The sequence below is a fragment of the Hyla sarda genome, chromosome 1 (genome assembly GCF_029499605.1).
Source record: "Hyla sarda isolate aHylSar1 chromosome 1, aHylSar1.hap1, whole genome shotgun sequence".
Lineage (NCBI taxonomy): Eukaryota > Metazoa > Chordata > Amphibia > Anura > Hylidae > Hyla > Hyla sarda.
Window position 1 is genome coordinate 302,363,802 of NC_079189.1, and position 12,690 is coordinate 302,376,491.

General features: G+C 38.8%; 1 protein-coding gene across 7 annotated transcripts in view; it reads right to left on the reverse strand.

The window, feature by feature from the left end:
• Positions 1–6,938: 6,938 nt before the first annotated feature.
• The window catches only part of LOC130305983 (N-acetyllactosaminide beta-1,3-N-acetylglucosaminyltransferase 3-like), a 39,730-nt gene continuing 33,978 nt past the window's right edge, over positions 6,939–12,690 (reverse strand). For 5 of the 7 annotated variants that reach the window (XM_056552056.1, XM_056552059.1, XM_056552055.1 and 2 more), the window contains exons 2-3: positions 11,808–11,871; positions 6,939–8,284 (exon numbers count right to left, since the gene is read on the reverse strand). In XM_056552056.1, the coding sequence (XP_056408031.1) occupies positions 7,130–8,284; positions 11,808–11,871 (1,219 nt within the window). In that variant the 3' untranslated portion in view covers positions 6,939–7,129. Of the gene's footprint in view, positions 8,285–11,259; positions 11,376–11,807; positions 11,872–12,690 lie in introns of all 7 variants that reach the window. The other 2 variants (XM_056552060.1, XM_056552061.1) reach the window with 2 other exon arrangements.

The following is a 12,690-nucleotide window of genomic DNA, read 5'->3' on the forward strand; positions in this document are numbered from 1 at the left end:
GAAAAATAATATACATCAGGGGTGTGGAAATTGAAAAAAACAAAAAACAAACAAACAAAAAAACAGCTACTTGTCGAAGGGACTAAAATCGAACACTATCTACTGGTCTTTATTAGTTTCTGCACTAAATTTTTTTCCTCCTTGCCCTATAATAGCCATAACTCTTATTTTTCCATCTACAGACCCATATAAGGGCTTGTTTTTTGCGGGACTAACTGTACTTTGTAATGACACCTTTCATTTTTCCATAACTTATGCTCTGAAAGAAAAAAAAATTTGTGAGGTGAAAAAATTAAATAAAATGAGGGTTTTTTCTCTTTTTCACCATTCACCTTGTGATCAAACTTAAATGTTATTTTGTTACTTTAGGTCAGCCTGATTACACCAATACCAAATTTGTTTAGTTTCAGTCATGTTTAACAAATTTTTATTTTTTTAACTTTTTCATATTTTTTTTTTTATTCCTGACCCCTATAAAAAAAAAAAAAAAATTATTCTGTATACTGGGCTGTATGAGGGCACATTTTTGGGCTGTAATCTGCTGTTTGTATCAGTACCATTTTGGTATTGATCAGACTGTTTAAACACTTTTTTTCATTTTTTTTTCTGGGATATGATGTTTTAAGCATAAAAAACACAATTCTGTGAATTGGTATTTTTAAGTTAACGTCATTGACCGTATGGGACATATAATGTATATTTAAATAGTTCGGAAAATTATGCACGTGCCAATAAGGAATGTTTGTTTTTATTATGTTTACATATTTTTTTATATGGAAAATGGGAAAAGGGAGGGTGATATAAACTTTTAATATGGAAGGCGTTAATGTTTTTTTGTGGGTTCTTTTATTAACCCCTTAACTCCTTGGGGACGGAGCCCATTATAACCCTAGGGACGGGAGCATTTTTTGCACATCTGACCACTGTCACTTTAAGCATTAATAACTCTGGGATGCTTTTACCTTTCATTCTGATTCTGAGATTGTTTTTTCTTGACATATTCTACTTCATGTTAGTGGTAAATTTTTGTCGATACTTGCTAAATTTTCAATTTTTTCATGAAATTTTGGCATTTTTCACCAAGAAATGATGCATTTTTCGAACTTTGAAGCTCTCTGCTTGTAAGGAAAATAGACATTCCAAATAAATTATACATTGATTCACATATACAATATGTCTAGTTTATGTTTCCATCATAAAGTTGACAAGTTTTTACTTTTGGAAGACATCAGAGGGCTTCAAAATTCAGCACCAATTTTCTAAATCGGAATTTTTCAGGGACCAGTTCAGTTTTTGAAGTGTATTTGAAGGGCCTTCATATTAGAAATACCCCATTTTAAAAACTGCACCCCTCAAAGTATTCAAAATGACATTCAGAAAGTTTGTTAACCCTTTAGGTGTTTCACAGGAATAGCAGCAAAGTGAAGGAGAAAATTCAAAATCTTCATTTTTTTACACCCGCATGTTCTTGTAGACCCAGTTTTTGAATTTTTACAAGGGGTAATAGGAGAAAAAGCCCACCAAAAGTCAAGTGTTCGGAGGGCGCAGTAGAGGGCACAGAAGGGAAGGAGCATTTTGGAGAGTGAATTTTTCTGAAATGGTTTTTGAGGGGCATGTCACATTTAGGAAGCCCCTATGTGCCAGAACAGCAAAAAATAAAAAACACATGGCACTATTTTGGAAACTACACCCCTCAAGGCACGTAACAAGCGGTCCAGTGAGCCTTAAAACCCCACAGGCGTTTGACAACTTTTCGTTAAAGTCGGATATGTAAATGAAAAAAAAATTTCACTAAAGGTTTTTTTCCCAAATTTACCATTTTTACAAAGGGTAATGGGAGAAAATGCCCCTCAAAATTTGTAACCCCATCTCTTCTGAGTATGGAAATACCCCATGTTAGGGCGTAAAATGCTCTGCGGGTGAACTACAATGCTCAGAAGAGGAGTCACATTTGGCTTTAGGAAAGCAAATTTTGCTGAAATGGTTTTTGGGGGGCATGTGGCATTTACGAAGCCCCTATGGTGCAAGAACAGCACAAAATACCCACATGGCATACTATTTTAGAAACTAGACCGCTCAAGGAACATAACAAGGGGTACAGTGACCTTAACACCCCACAGGTGATTGACGAACTTTCATTAAAGTCGGACGTGAAAATGAAAAATTTGATTTTTAACACTGAAATGCTGGTGTTACCCAAAATTTTTCATTTTCACAAAGAGTAATAAGAGAAAATACCCCACAAAATTGGTAACTTCATTTCTCTCGAGTAAGGAAATACTTCATATGTGTAAGTAAAAGTGCTCTGTGGGTGCACTAGAGAGCTCAGAAGGAAAGGAGCAACATTGGGCTTTTGGAGAGCGAATTTTGCTGAAATGGTTTTTGGGGGCATGTCGCAGAACAGTAAAAAAAAAAAACACATGGCATACTATTTTGGAAACTACACCCCTCACAGAACTTAGTAAGGGGTGCAGTGAGCATTTATACCCCACTGGCATTTGACAGATCTTTGGAACAGTGGGCTGTGCAAATGAAAAATTACACTTTTCATTTTTACGGACGACTGTTCAAAAAATCTGTCAGACACCTGTGGGGCGTAAATGCTCACTGTACCCCTTGTTACATTCCATGAGGGGTGTAGTTTCCAAAATGGGGTCACATGTGGAGGGGGTCCACTGTTCTGGCACCTTTGTAAACACACGTAGCCTTCAATTCCAGCTTAATTCTCTCTCAAAAGCCCAATGGAGCTCCTCTTCTGAGCATTGTAGTTCGCCCGCAGAGCACTTTACTTCCACATATGGGGTATTTATATACTCAGAAGAAATGGGGTTAGAAGTTTTGGGGGGCTTTTTTCCTATAACCCCTTGCAAAAATGAAAATTTGGGGTAACGCCAGCATTTCAGGCGGGAATTTTTTTTTTAAATTTTCATGTCCATCTTTAACAAAACCGAAGGGTGTTAAGGCTCACTATACTCCTTGTTACATTCCGTGAGGGGTGTAGTTTCGAAAATGGGGTCACATGTGGGTGTTTTTTTTTTTTTGCGTTCATGTCAGAACCGCTGTAACGATCAGCCACCCCTGTGCAAATCACCAATTTACACATGACGCTCTCTCACTTCTGAGCCATGTAGTTCGTCCGCAGAGTCCACATTTTACGTACACATATGGGGTATTTCCGTACTTAGAGAGAATTGTGTTACAAATCTTGGGGGCCATTTCCCCCTTTTACCTCTTGTGAAAATGAAAAGTATGGGGCAACACCAGCATGTTAGTGTAAACATTTTTAATTTTTTTACACTAACATTCTGGTGTAGCCCCCAACTTTACCTTTTTATAAGGGGTAAAAGGAGAAAAATCACCCCAAAATTTGTAGTGCAATTTCTCCCGAACTGTTGCCTTGAAATGCGACAGGGCTCTGAAGTGAGAGAGCCCCATGCGCATTTGAGGCCTAAATTAGGAATTTGCAATAGGGGCGGAGCCGGTTACCTACAGTAAAACCCTACAGCAGTGTTTCCCAAACAAGGTGCCTCCAGCTGTTGCAAGACTCCCAGGCTGCCAGGACAGTTTAGGGCTGTCCGGCAATACTGGGAGTTGTGGTTTTGCAACAGCTGGAGGCTCCCTTTAGGAAACACTGCTGTATGTGACTTTTTTTCATTTTTATTTGGGGGGGGACGTGTAAGGGGGTGTATATGTAGTGTTCTACTTTTTATTATTTTGTAGTGTAGTGTTTTTAGGGTACATTTACACAGGAGGGGGTTCACAGTAAGTTTTCTGCTAGGAGTTTGAGCTGCGGCGGAAAATTTGCCGCAGCTCAAACTTGTAGAAGGAAAACCACTGTAAACCCGCCCCTGTGAATGTACCCTGTACATTCACATGGTGGGGACACCCCAAACCTTCAGCTGTTACAAAACTACAACCCCCAGAATGCACTGACAGACCGTACATGCTGGGAGTTGTAGTTTTACAACAGCTCTAGGCACACTGGTGGGGAACCACTGAGTTAGAAAACAGACTCTAGCTCAGTGATTCCAACCAATATGCCTCCAGCTGTTGCAAAACTACAACTCCCAGCATGTATGGTCTGTCAGTGCATTCTGAGAGTTGTAGTTTTGCAACAGCTGGAGGCACAAGGGTTGGAATCACTGAGTTAGGAAACAGACTCTAGCACAGGGTTTCCCAACAAGTGTGCCTACAGCTGTTGCATAACTACAATTCCCAGCATGGCCAGACAGTCAAGGATGCTGGGCGTATAGTTCAGCATCCCCGCATGCCTGGACAGTCTGGGCATGCTAGGAGTTGTAGTTATGCAACAACTGGGGAAGAACAGTTTGGAGACCGCTAAGTAGTGGTCTCCCAACTGTAGCCCTCCAGATGTTGCAAAACTACAACTCCAAGCATGCCCAGACTGTCCAGGCATGCTGGGAGTTGTAGTTCTGCAACATATGAAGGGCCAGATATTGCAGAACTACATGCCCAGCATCCCTGACTGTCTGACCATGCTGGGAATTGTAGTTGTGCAACATCTGGAGGGCTACAGTTTAGAGATCACCGTATAGTGGTCTCCAAACTGTGCCACTTCAGATGTTGCAAAACTACAACTCCCATCATGCCCAGTCAGTCAGTGCATGCTGAAAGTTGTAGTTTTGCAACAAATGGAGGACCACAGTTTAGAGACCACTACACAGTGGTCTCCAAACTGACCCTCCAGATGTTGCAAAACTACAACTCCCAGCATGCCCAGACAGCCTTTGGCTGTCTGGGCATGCTGGGAGTTGAAGTTTTGCAGCTTTTAGAAGGCCACAGTGAAGATCACTTACCGCGATCTTCACTGCAGCCTTCTCCGCCGCACTTTCCGGACGCCGCTCCTCTTGCTGCCGCCTCTGCTCCGTGATGCCGCCTCCGCCGGTCCAGGTAAGTCGGGCCATGCTCCCCCCTCGCCGCCCATGTTCCCCCCCAGTCTTCCCCAACTTCGATCGGTGGCAAAAGCGAGGGAAATTAACTCTAACCCGCCCACCTCCTGCAATTGGTTGGCAGCCTGACCGACCAATGGCAGAGGATAGGAGGGGTGGCAATTAACCCTTTAGAAACGGCATTCAAAGTTGATTGTGGCGTCTAAAGTTATAAAAAAAAAATCACTCCCGGCTGCTCAGTTGTGCTGATCGGGACCAATGCGGTGAAACCGAGGTGTCCCGATCAGCTAGGACGCATCAGGAGGGTCCCTTACCTGCCTCCTGCGCGTCCGATCACCGAATGACTGCTCCGGCCAGGCAGGAGTAGTCAAGCGGCAGAATCACTGATCATTGCTCTGCTATTGCATAACAATGATTTGTATAAAAGATCAGTGTAATGCATGTTATAGCCCCTAGAGAGCATTTAACCCCTCCCTTAAAAAAAGTTCGAATCACTCCCCTTTTCCCATTTTAAAAAAAAAAGTCCAAAATAGCATATACCATAAAAAATGAATAAAAAGCGATCAAAAAGTCCGATCAAAACAAAAATGGTACCGATAAAAACTTCAGATCACGCTGCAAACAATGAGCCCCCATATCGCCCCGTAGGCGGAAAAATATAGTTATAGGGGTCAGAAAATGACTATTTTAAACATATTAATTTTTGTACATGTAGTTATGATTTTTTTCCAGAAGACAAAATCAAACCTATATAAGTAGGGTATCATTTTAATTGTATGGACCTATAGAATAAAGAGGAAAAAAAAAAGACTGCGTGGAAACGGAAGCCCCCAAAATTAACAAAATTGTGTTTTTTCTTCAATTTTGTCACACAGTGATTTTTATTTTCCCTTTCGCCGTAGATTTATGGGTAAAATGACTGTCATTTCAAAGTAGAATTGGTGGCGCTAAAAATAAGCCAGGTAAGAAGGAAAAAACGAAAATGCAAAAACAAACTGTCCTTAAGGGGTTAAACTTTTTTTTTTAATACACTTTATTAGGGGGAATCATTAGATTCCTCATACAGATCAATGAAGTTCTATTGAACTTCACTGATCTGTGTTCATTTGGTTGAGTCTGCTCAAGGCAGGCTCAATCAAATACAGATCCAAGGGGGAAGCCATGGAAGGATAGGTGAGCCCTCAGGCTTCCTCCACAGTGGATCGCCCCTCCGCGACTGCACTGTAGGGGGGCTTGCGATCCACCCCACTAGACCACCAGGGATGGTTATAAGATCCCTTTAGACGCTGCTGTCAACTTTGACAGTGGTGATCTAAAGGGTTAATAGCATGCCGGGCTTTTAGCGGCAGACCCCAGCTAGAGTAATCAGCTGGAGGTTACCAGGTATGGAGCAAGCTCGAGTCATGAGCCCAATCCATACACCCCGAGCGCCTGCATTATAAAATAAAGGGAGAAGTCTTCCCGCCCTGCTTGCCCGATACAGGACTAAATGTATGAAAAAGTCACCTGCTCGGGTGATAGGAAAGAAATGTCCAAGGATGTAGAAATCCTAACTAATAAACAGTTATTCTGTAAAGTGATTTTTTTTGCGTAGCACTTCATAATCAACTAGCAAGAGAGGATGTCTCATCTCAGTGAAGTAAAATGCAACCACAGCCTACTACTGTTGAAGGACAAAGCCTTTTGACTTTACATGGATGAAATGACAGTAGAGAGGAGGGTGTTGGAAGGGGGGCAACCAGACAAAATGTTATTTATTATTACAGGAGATGGACCCATAGACTTTCTATATAGTCTGTATTTTTTGCAGCTAGTAGAGAGACAGGGAGATTAGCGCTTAGCTCAGTGTTTCTCCTCATTTGTTCTTGAAATCAGTGGGGGTATCGGCACCCAGACCAAACAAACTTTAGAAGAGTATGACTTATTTTTAATATGACCCCTGCCATAAGTAAATGTTAAGTTATCAGAATTGTGCATTACGTAAGTTACTCTTTTGACCCATAGCCAGTAAAGTCTTAAATTGTATCATTTATGATCAAAGAAAGTTTTGTCCATTCTTTTTAATGAAAAACAAAAATAAATTAACATATTTGACATAAATACAGCTTTTCCATCACAAATTCCATATTGAGAAAATATACAAACATCTGTTTGGCAAACATAACATATGTTAAATGGTTCTTCCTTTTCTCCATCATTAGTTCACTTTTATTGTGCACCTAAAAAAGGGACAATTTCTGGCCACAATCTAGGTGAGGATCTTGAATTGCCTTCCACATAACTAACATTTGATATGGTATAAAACGATGCACCATTAAAAGTTCTCTATAATAACAAGGATTAAATGAATCCAGTTTGGCAGAGGGTACATGAACCCCCACTGTACTCATGCCCATATGAGAAGCTGGGACAAGGCCAGCCTTTTCCAAACACATGCCTAGATAAACATCATCAATAGGGAACAGCGGGATGTCCTGAGATTTATTGTGGATGACATGGCTAGTATATCTTGACATGAGAATCCCTCCACCTCCACAGTACATTGGGTATGAGTCAGAAGCAGTTACTTGCACAGGTACATAATATTTGCTCCCAGCTTCACGAATAGGTCCAACATTGGCTATAAGCTGACCTACAAACAGGTGCCTGTCTGCTTTATGATCACGTAGATAGGTGACTGCATTAAAGGTGTTGACAAAGACATCATCATCTCCATTAAAAATGAAGTTTGCTCCTGGACAGTACTCATCTAGCCACATATGAAACAGGAACTGTTTTAGTGTTAGGTTAAAAAATGTATCATGAAAGTCCCACTGTAGGATATCTGCAAATGTTTGGCTCTCAATTTTAAGAAGCTGTCTTAAATGTCGGTCTTCGCGTTCATTGTTTGAAGTGCCAGAGAGAAAAATTCTTTTCACATGAGCACCTCCATAACTGGTTTCTTCCCCCCATGTTTGGCGTATAATAGCTCTCCTTTCATAGTTACCTGGTGAAGATTTTATGGCAAATAGAAGAAAGACATTTTTAGATTCTGCTACACCTCCACATTTATTTGGCAAGTTAAGGATCTGTGGAAAGCTCTTGCAATGCCTATACCTCAGGAAATCCTTAATATGTGTAGGTAGTTTTGAAAAACCTTCAATACTTTGCATTGACTTGTTCTCCTGGCAACTTGGAAGCCACTCTAGTTTTTTTAATTCAGCTGAGGCAACAGTAAGGCGGGATGGATTAGCAGGCTTATGTTCCTCTTTTTCCAAAGTGAGTGGTTCATCTCCATTTTTATTTCCATGCATGATAAACAAAAGTCCAGCAAAACCCACACTGAGAAGGAGAATGCCCTCTAACTTGATGAAGGATAGCCTCATAATGACACTCTGCAAGGAAAAAAAAAAAGCTACATAACAGGATATCAATGTCAAAAGCATTAAAAAAAAGCAGCGAAGAACAAAATTAAAGTTTACTACATTAACTAAATAAAGGGTGCAGATTTTCTGAAAGTACAAAATATTTTTTTTTTATTTTTATTATTATTATTATTATTATTTTTTTAAATATAAGGAATGACTGAAGGGATTTATCTCCTATGAAGGTGTGTGCCTGTTGGGAGATATGGTGTGGGCTACTTAACACTGCCAAGTTGTACTTGGCATCAAGCTCAGACTGACCTACAGGGGAACAAGGGAATCACTTAAGCCCAAATCAGGAGCGGGCCTCCACTTCCTGCATGCTGCACCATATATAGACAGGAAGCAGGGAATGGCATCTCAAAAATGTGTCCATATAATAAACAGAGTATTTTCTTTCACAAACTAGCAATTTACCGTTAGGCTGGATTTACACTACCTTAATATAGTCTTGTTTTTAGGTCCAAATTTAGGTCCATGCCAAAAAGCCAAGCCAGGCCCCTACACAAACCACGCCATATCCTGTATTCTCCTTCCTTAACAGACCCCCTGAACACCAATACATGTCACTGGCTCAACTCACAAAGCCCATTGCAACTTCTGAGCCCCCGCTACCTTCATTTTTAATTGCTGCCCTCCACAGAACTCCTACAAGTTATGTATCCCCTTCCTTCAAAAGATTCATACTACATTTGGTCTTTAATGTTACCGACTTAAACAGCTCCTAGCACATATGGACCCCTCCCTACACACACAGAGCCCTTACCACCTGGTTCTGTCCCCAGCTGTTCTTTACTGGGGGGGGGTGAATGATCCCATCCACCAACTGCCACCTGCTAAAATCTCCACATACTTTAAAGGGCATGTAAATGCAGCCATCTTTCCACTGAAGTGTATGGAAAACAGGGGTCAGGTAATATGTGCGTGCAACTGTAGAGTGGGCCCCAAAATAAATTTCACTGGTAGCTGTTAGATAAACCAGTCCAAAACTGCTTGGCATAGTTCCCCAGGCCTTTTCAGGGGGGAAAAAGCATTAGTAAACTTTTATAAATAAGTTACACTTCCTTTTATCAACAGTTTTTTTTTATCAGCACAGTTTTGTCAGTAAAGGGTAGGGTCACACGTGCCCTATTTTGCTGCTATTTGCTGCTGCGTATTTTCCTATTGACTGACGTCAATGGGTAGCAAAGTTAGCTGCAGAAAATATGCAGCAAAATAACGCACGTGTGACCCTACCCTAAAGGAAAAAATATCCTTTTAACAAAATTCTGACCTGTTACAGGTTGCTAAAATGAAGGGGTAGAAGCACTCTGCTGAATTCTGTGCCCATTCATTTCCACATAGCACTGTTCTGATCTCCTTAGAGAGTGTATCAAATTATATACAAGACTTTATGAAATATATGAGACTTTGTATAAAATCTATAGACGACACGCTCATTATGACATATTTGAAGGCTAAATATCATTTAAACTTCAAAGTGTGTTAAAAGTCAATCATAAATATGGCATATGGTTCAAATACCATTCTATTTTATATAATTACACAAGAAAACAATACAATAAGAATGTATTAAGAGGAACCAGTGTACTGTACAAGTGTGCATTGTCAAGAGACATTTATAATAAAGATCTGATTATGAGAATGGTGATATAAATATGAATACTTATACCACCATTGATTCAATATGCCATAATCATTAAACACCCAATATGCCTCTGCCTATCACATTTTTCCTAGTATTTGTATATCCTTAACGAAATGAAGCCTGAACATTTATCTATTTGGTTAAAATAATCTAAATAAAAAAGGAATTTTGCAACTATAGCAAACAAATTACAACAGCATTTCTTTGTGCAAGCTGTGTGACCCAAATGACTTGGGATGTGGTGAGAAGACATAACAGTTAAAGGTGTAAACCAAAGTCGATGTAAATTTAACTTGAAAGATCACTCACAGATTGCAAAAGAAAAACTCACAAAAGATTTAATACAGAAAAGTGTTGCAAGAGACTAAGGTCTCACGCATATGAACAGGATACAGGTCCTGAATATGGTAATAGTGTATTATTGAACAGACATGCAGACTACTTTTTTTCATTAGTTGTTTTTATTTATTTATGTCTTTATGTAAAAAAATTAAATAAAAAGGTTTGATATATAGTAGCATACACAGCAGTAACATGCCCTGTAATATTAACAATAAAAGTATGCAATATCCACTCCATATCACTCAACTGTATTCTTACGGAAAAAAAATAAATACATTCACTAGCTGATTCACAAAAATATGTATACGAAGGTTAACAAATGATTAGATTTCAATGCTAGCTATTGTTTGCCTTTAAGAATCAGTTTGGTCATGTACCTTTGTCCTACAGACTGGAACGCTATCAATTCTGTTCAAGTGAATGGCTATGCACATGCAATAATTTTCTTGTACCTGCAAAATGACCTTTGAGGAGGAACAACCAATGTACTATGAATTTCTCTATTTTATATTGTACATTGAAAAGGAGATATCAGATCAAAGACAAACCTTTGCTGATAATCGCGCACTCATTGTTTACTTTTAGTCTATTAACATTCATTAAAATGGTCACTAACAATAGCAAATATGGGAAAAAAGGGTAGCATTTTATAATAGTAATGGAATAAAAAAACAACTAAATCATTATTGGATTCCATATGCTGGAATGTCTCCTTTTTGATTTAAACACAGAAATTGCCAAGCACACATACTTAAGTCAATGTACCATACACAAACTGCTTTAACCACACTGTTTACCCTTAAGTGACTAAAATCAGTATTTAAACAGAAATACAATCCAAACATATACAAACACAGGCAAAACAGAACGATAAATCCTTTTGAAGCACACCCTTGTTAGTGTACTTTAAGCAGACTCTACGCTTATCTAGTGTTAAGCAAGTAATGTTACTTACAGTTCACTGTTAGCCAAGAGAATGTCCCTTTCTGTCCCAGGGCAAATATAAAATCTTCAACCTGACTGGTTTCACAGGTAGCACAAGGATCAGGGATGGTCATATCTAAACACCTTCTATAGGAGGAGTTTACAACTACTTGAAAAACTGGTTGGATTGTGTCCATCTTGGACCACTGCAATTACTAATCTTAAGATTAATAAATGTTTAGGTTTAAATGTTATAAGGAGACTGAGAAAATAATAATTATATAACTAGACCAGTTTATATCTTTATCGTGTTCATCTATTGCTTTAAGGTGTGTTAACATGTACAGGATTTGCTGCATATGTGATTTCATTTGGTCTCCAGCATGATACATAGGGTAATGTGATTTTACAGTGATGGATCTCCTAATGCATAGTTTTAAGCTGTGGGAAGTGGGGTGAATAGGCGCTTGGTGATCCAGTGCAAAGTTCAAACGTAACGTGACTGAGAATAATAGTGCACAGTACTGTACTATATACATTCTTCATATAAGTGGCCGCAACATTGGAGCTACATTTTACCTTTTTTACATATGTGATTGCTTTTAAGTTGTCTGATAGTCTGAAACATGTTTCTGTCACGTAACTGCAAGAAAAAAAAAAAAAAAAAACATATATATATATATATATAAAGCCTCACAAGATAGGCAGCCAACAAATGACCAAAATTATTTTAAATGGCACAACATTTCATAGCAAACATTATATATACATAATTGTACAACAAAAATGGTGAACCTTTTGTAAGGGGAATACAGACATTTTAGAGGAGGGTCCCCTGGTTTCTGTCTAAAAAGATTTGCTATTGCAAAGGTGCCACAACTCTGGTGTAATTTGTGGCAAAAAACCATGCCAGAATTTTAAACAGTCACGTTAAAATTGCAAAAACTCTCCTGAAAAAGTCATTTTTTTTATTGTAGATTTTAAGTGTGTGTGTCTCAAATAAATATAGTTGACACACAAGTAAATATAGTCCATTGTAACCCTTAGTAGTAACAAAACTAATTTTACCTTTACAGTCGGTTAAAAAAATCTTTCCAGTAGTCATAACTTTTTTCTTTTTATGTTGCTATATGAGATTTTGCAGGGCATGCTGCTGTTTTCTAGCAACCATTTTGGGGTACAAAAAATGCCATAATTGATTTTTTATTTTCTATCATCATAGCTGTGTTTTTTTGTGGGACGAGTTGTAGTAGTTATGGGTGCTATTTTGGAATACATAACTTCAGATCACGGCGCAAAAAATTAGCCCTCATACCGCCCTGTACGTGGAAAAATAAAAAAGTTATAGGGGTCAGAAGATGACATTTTTAAACGTATAAAATTTCCTGCATGTAGTTATGATTTTTTTTCCAGAAGTGTGACAAAATCAAACCTATATAAGTAGGGTATCATTTTACCCGTA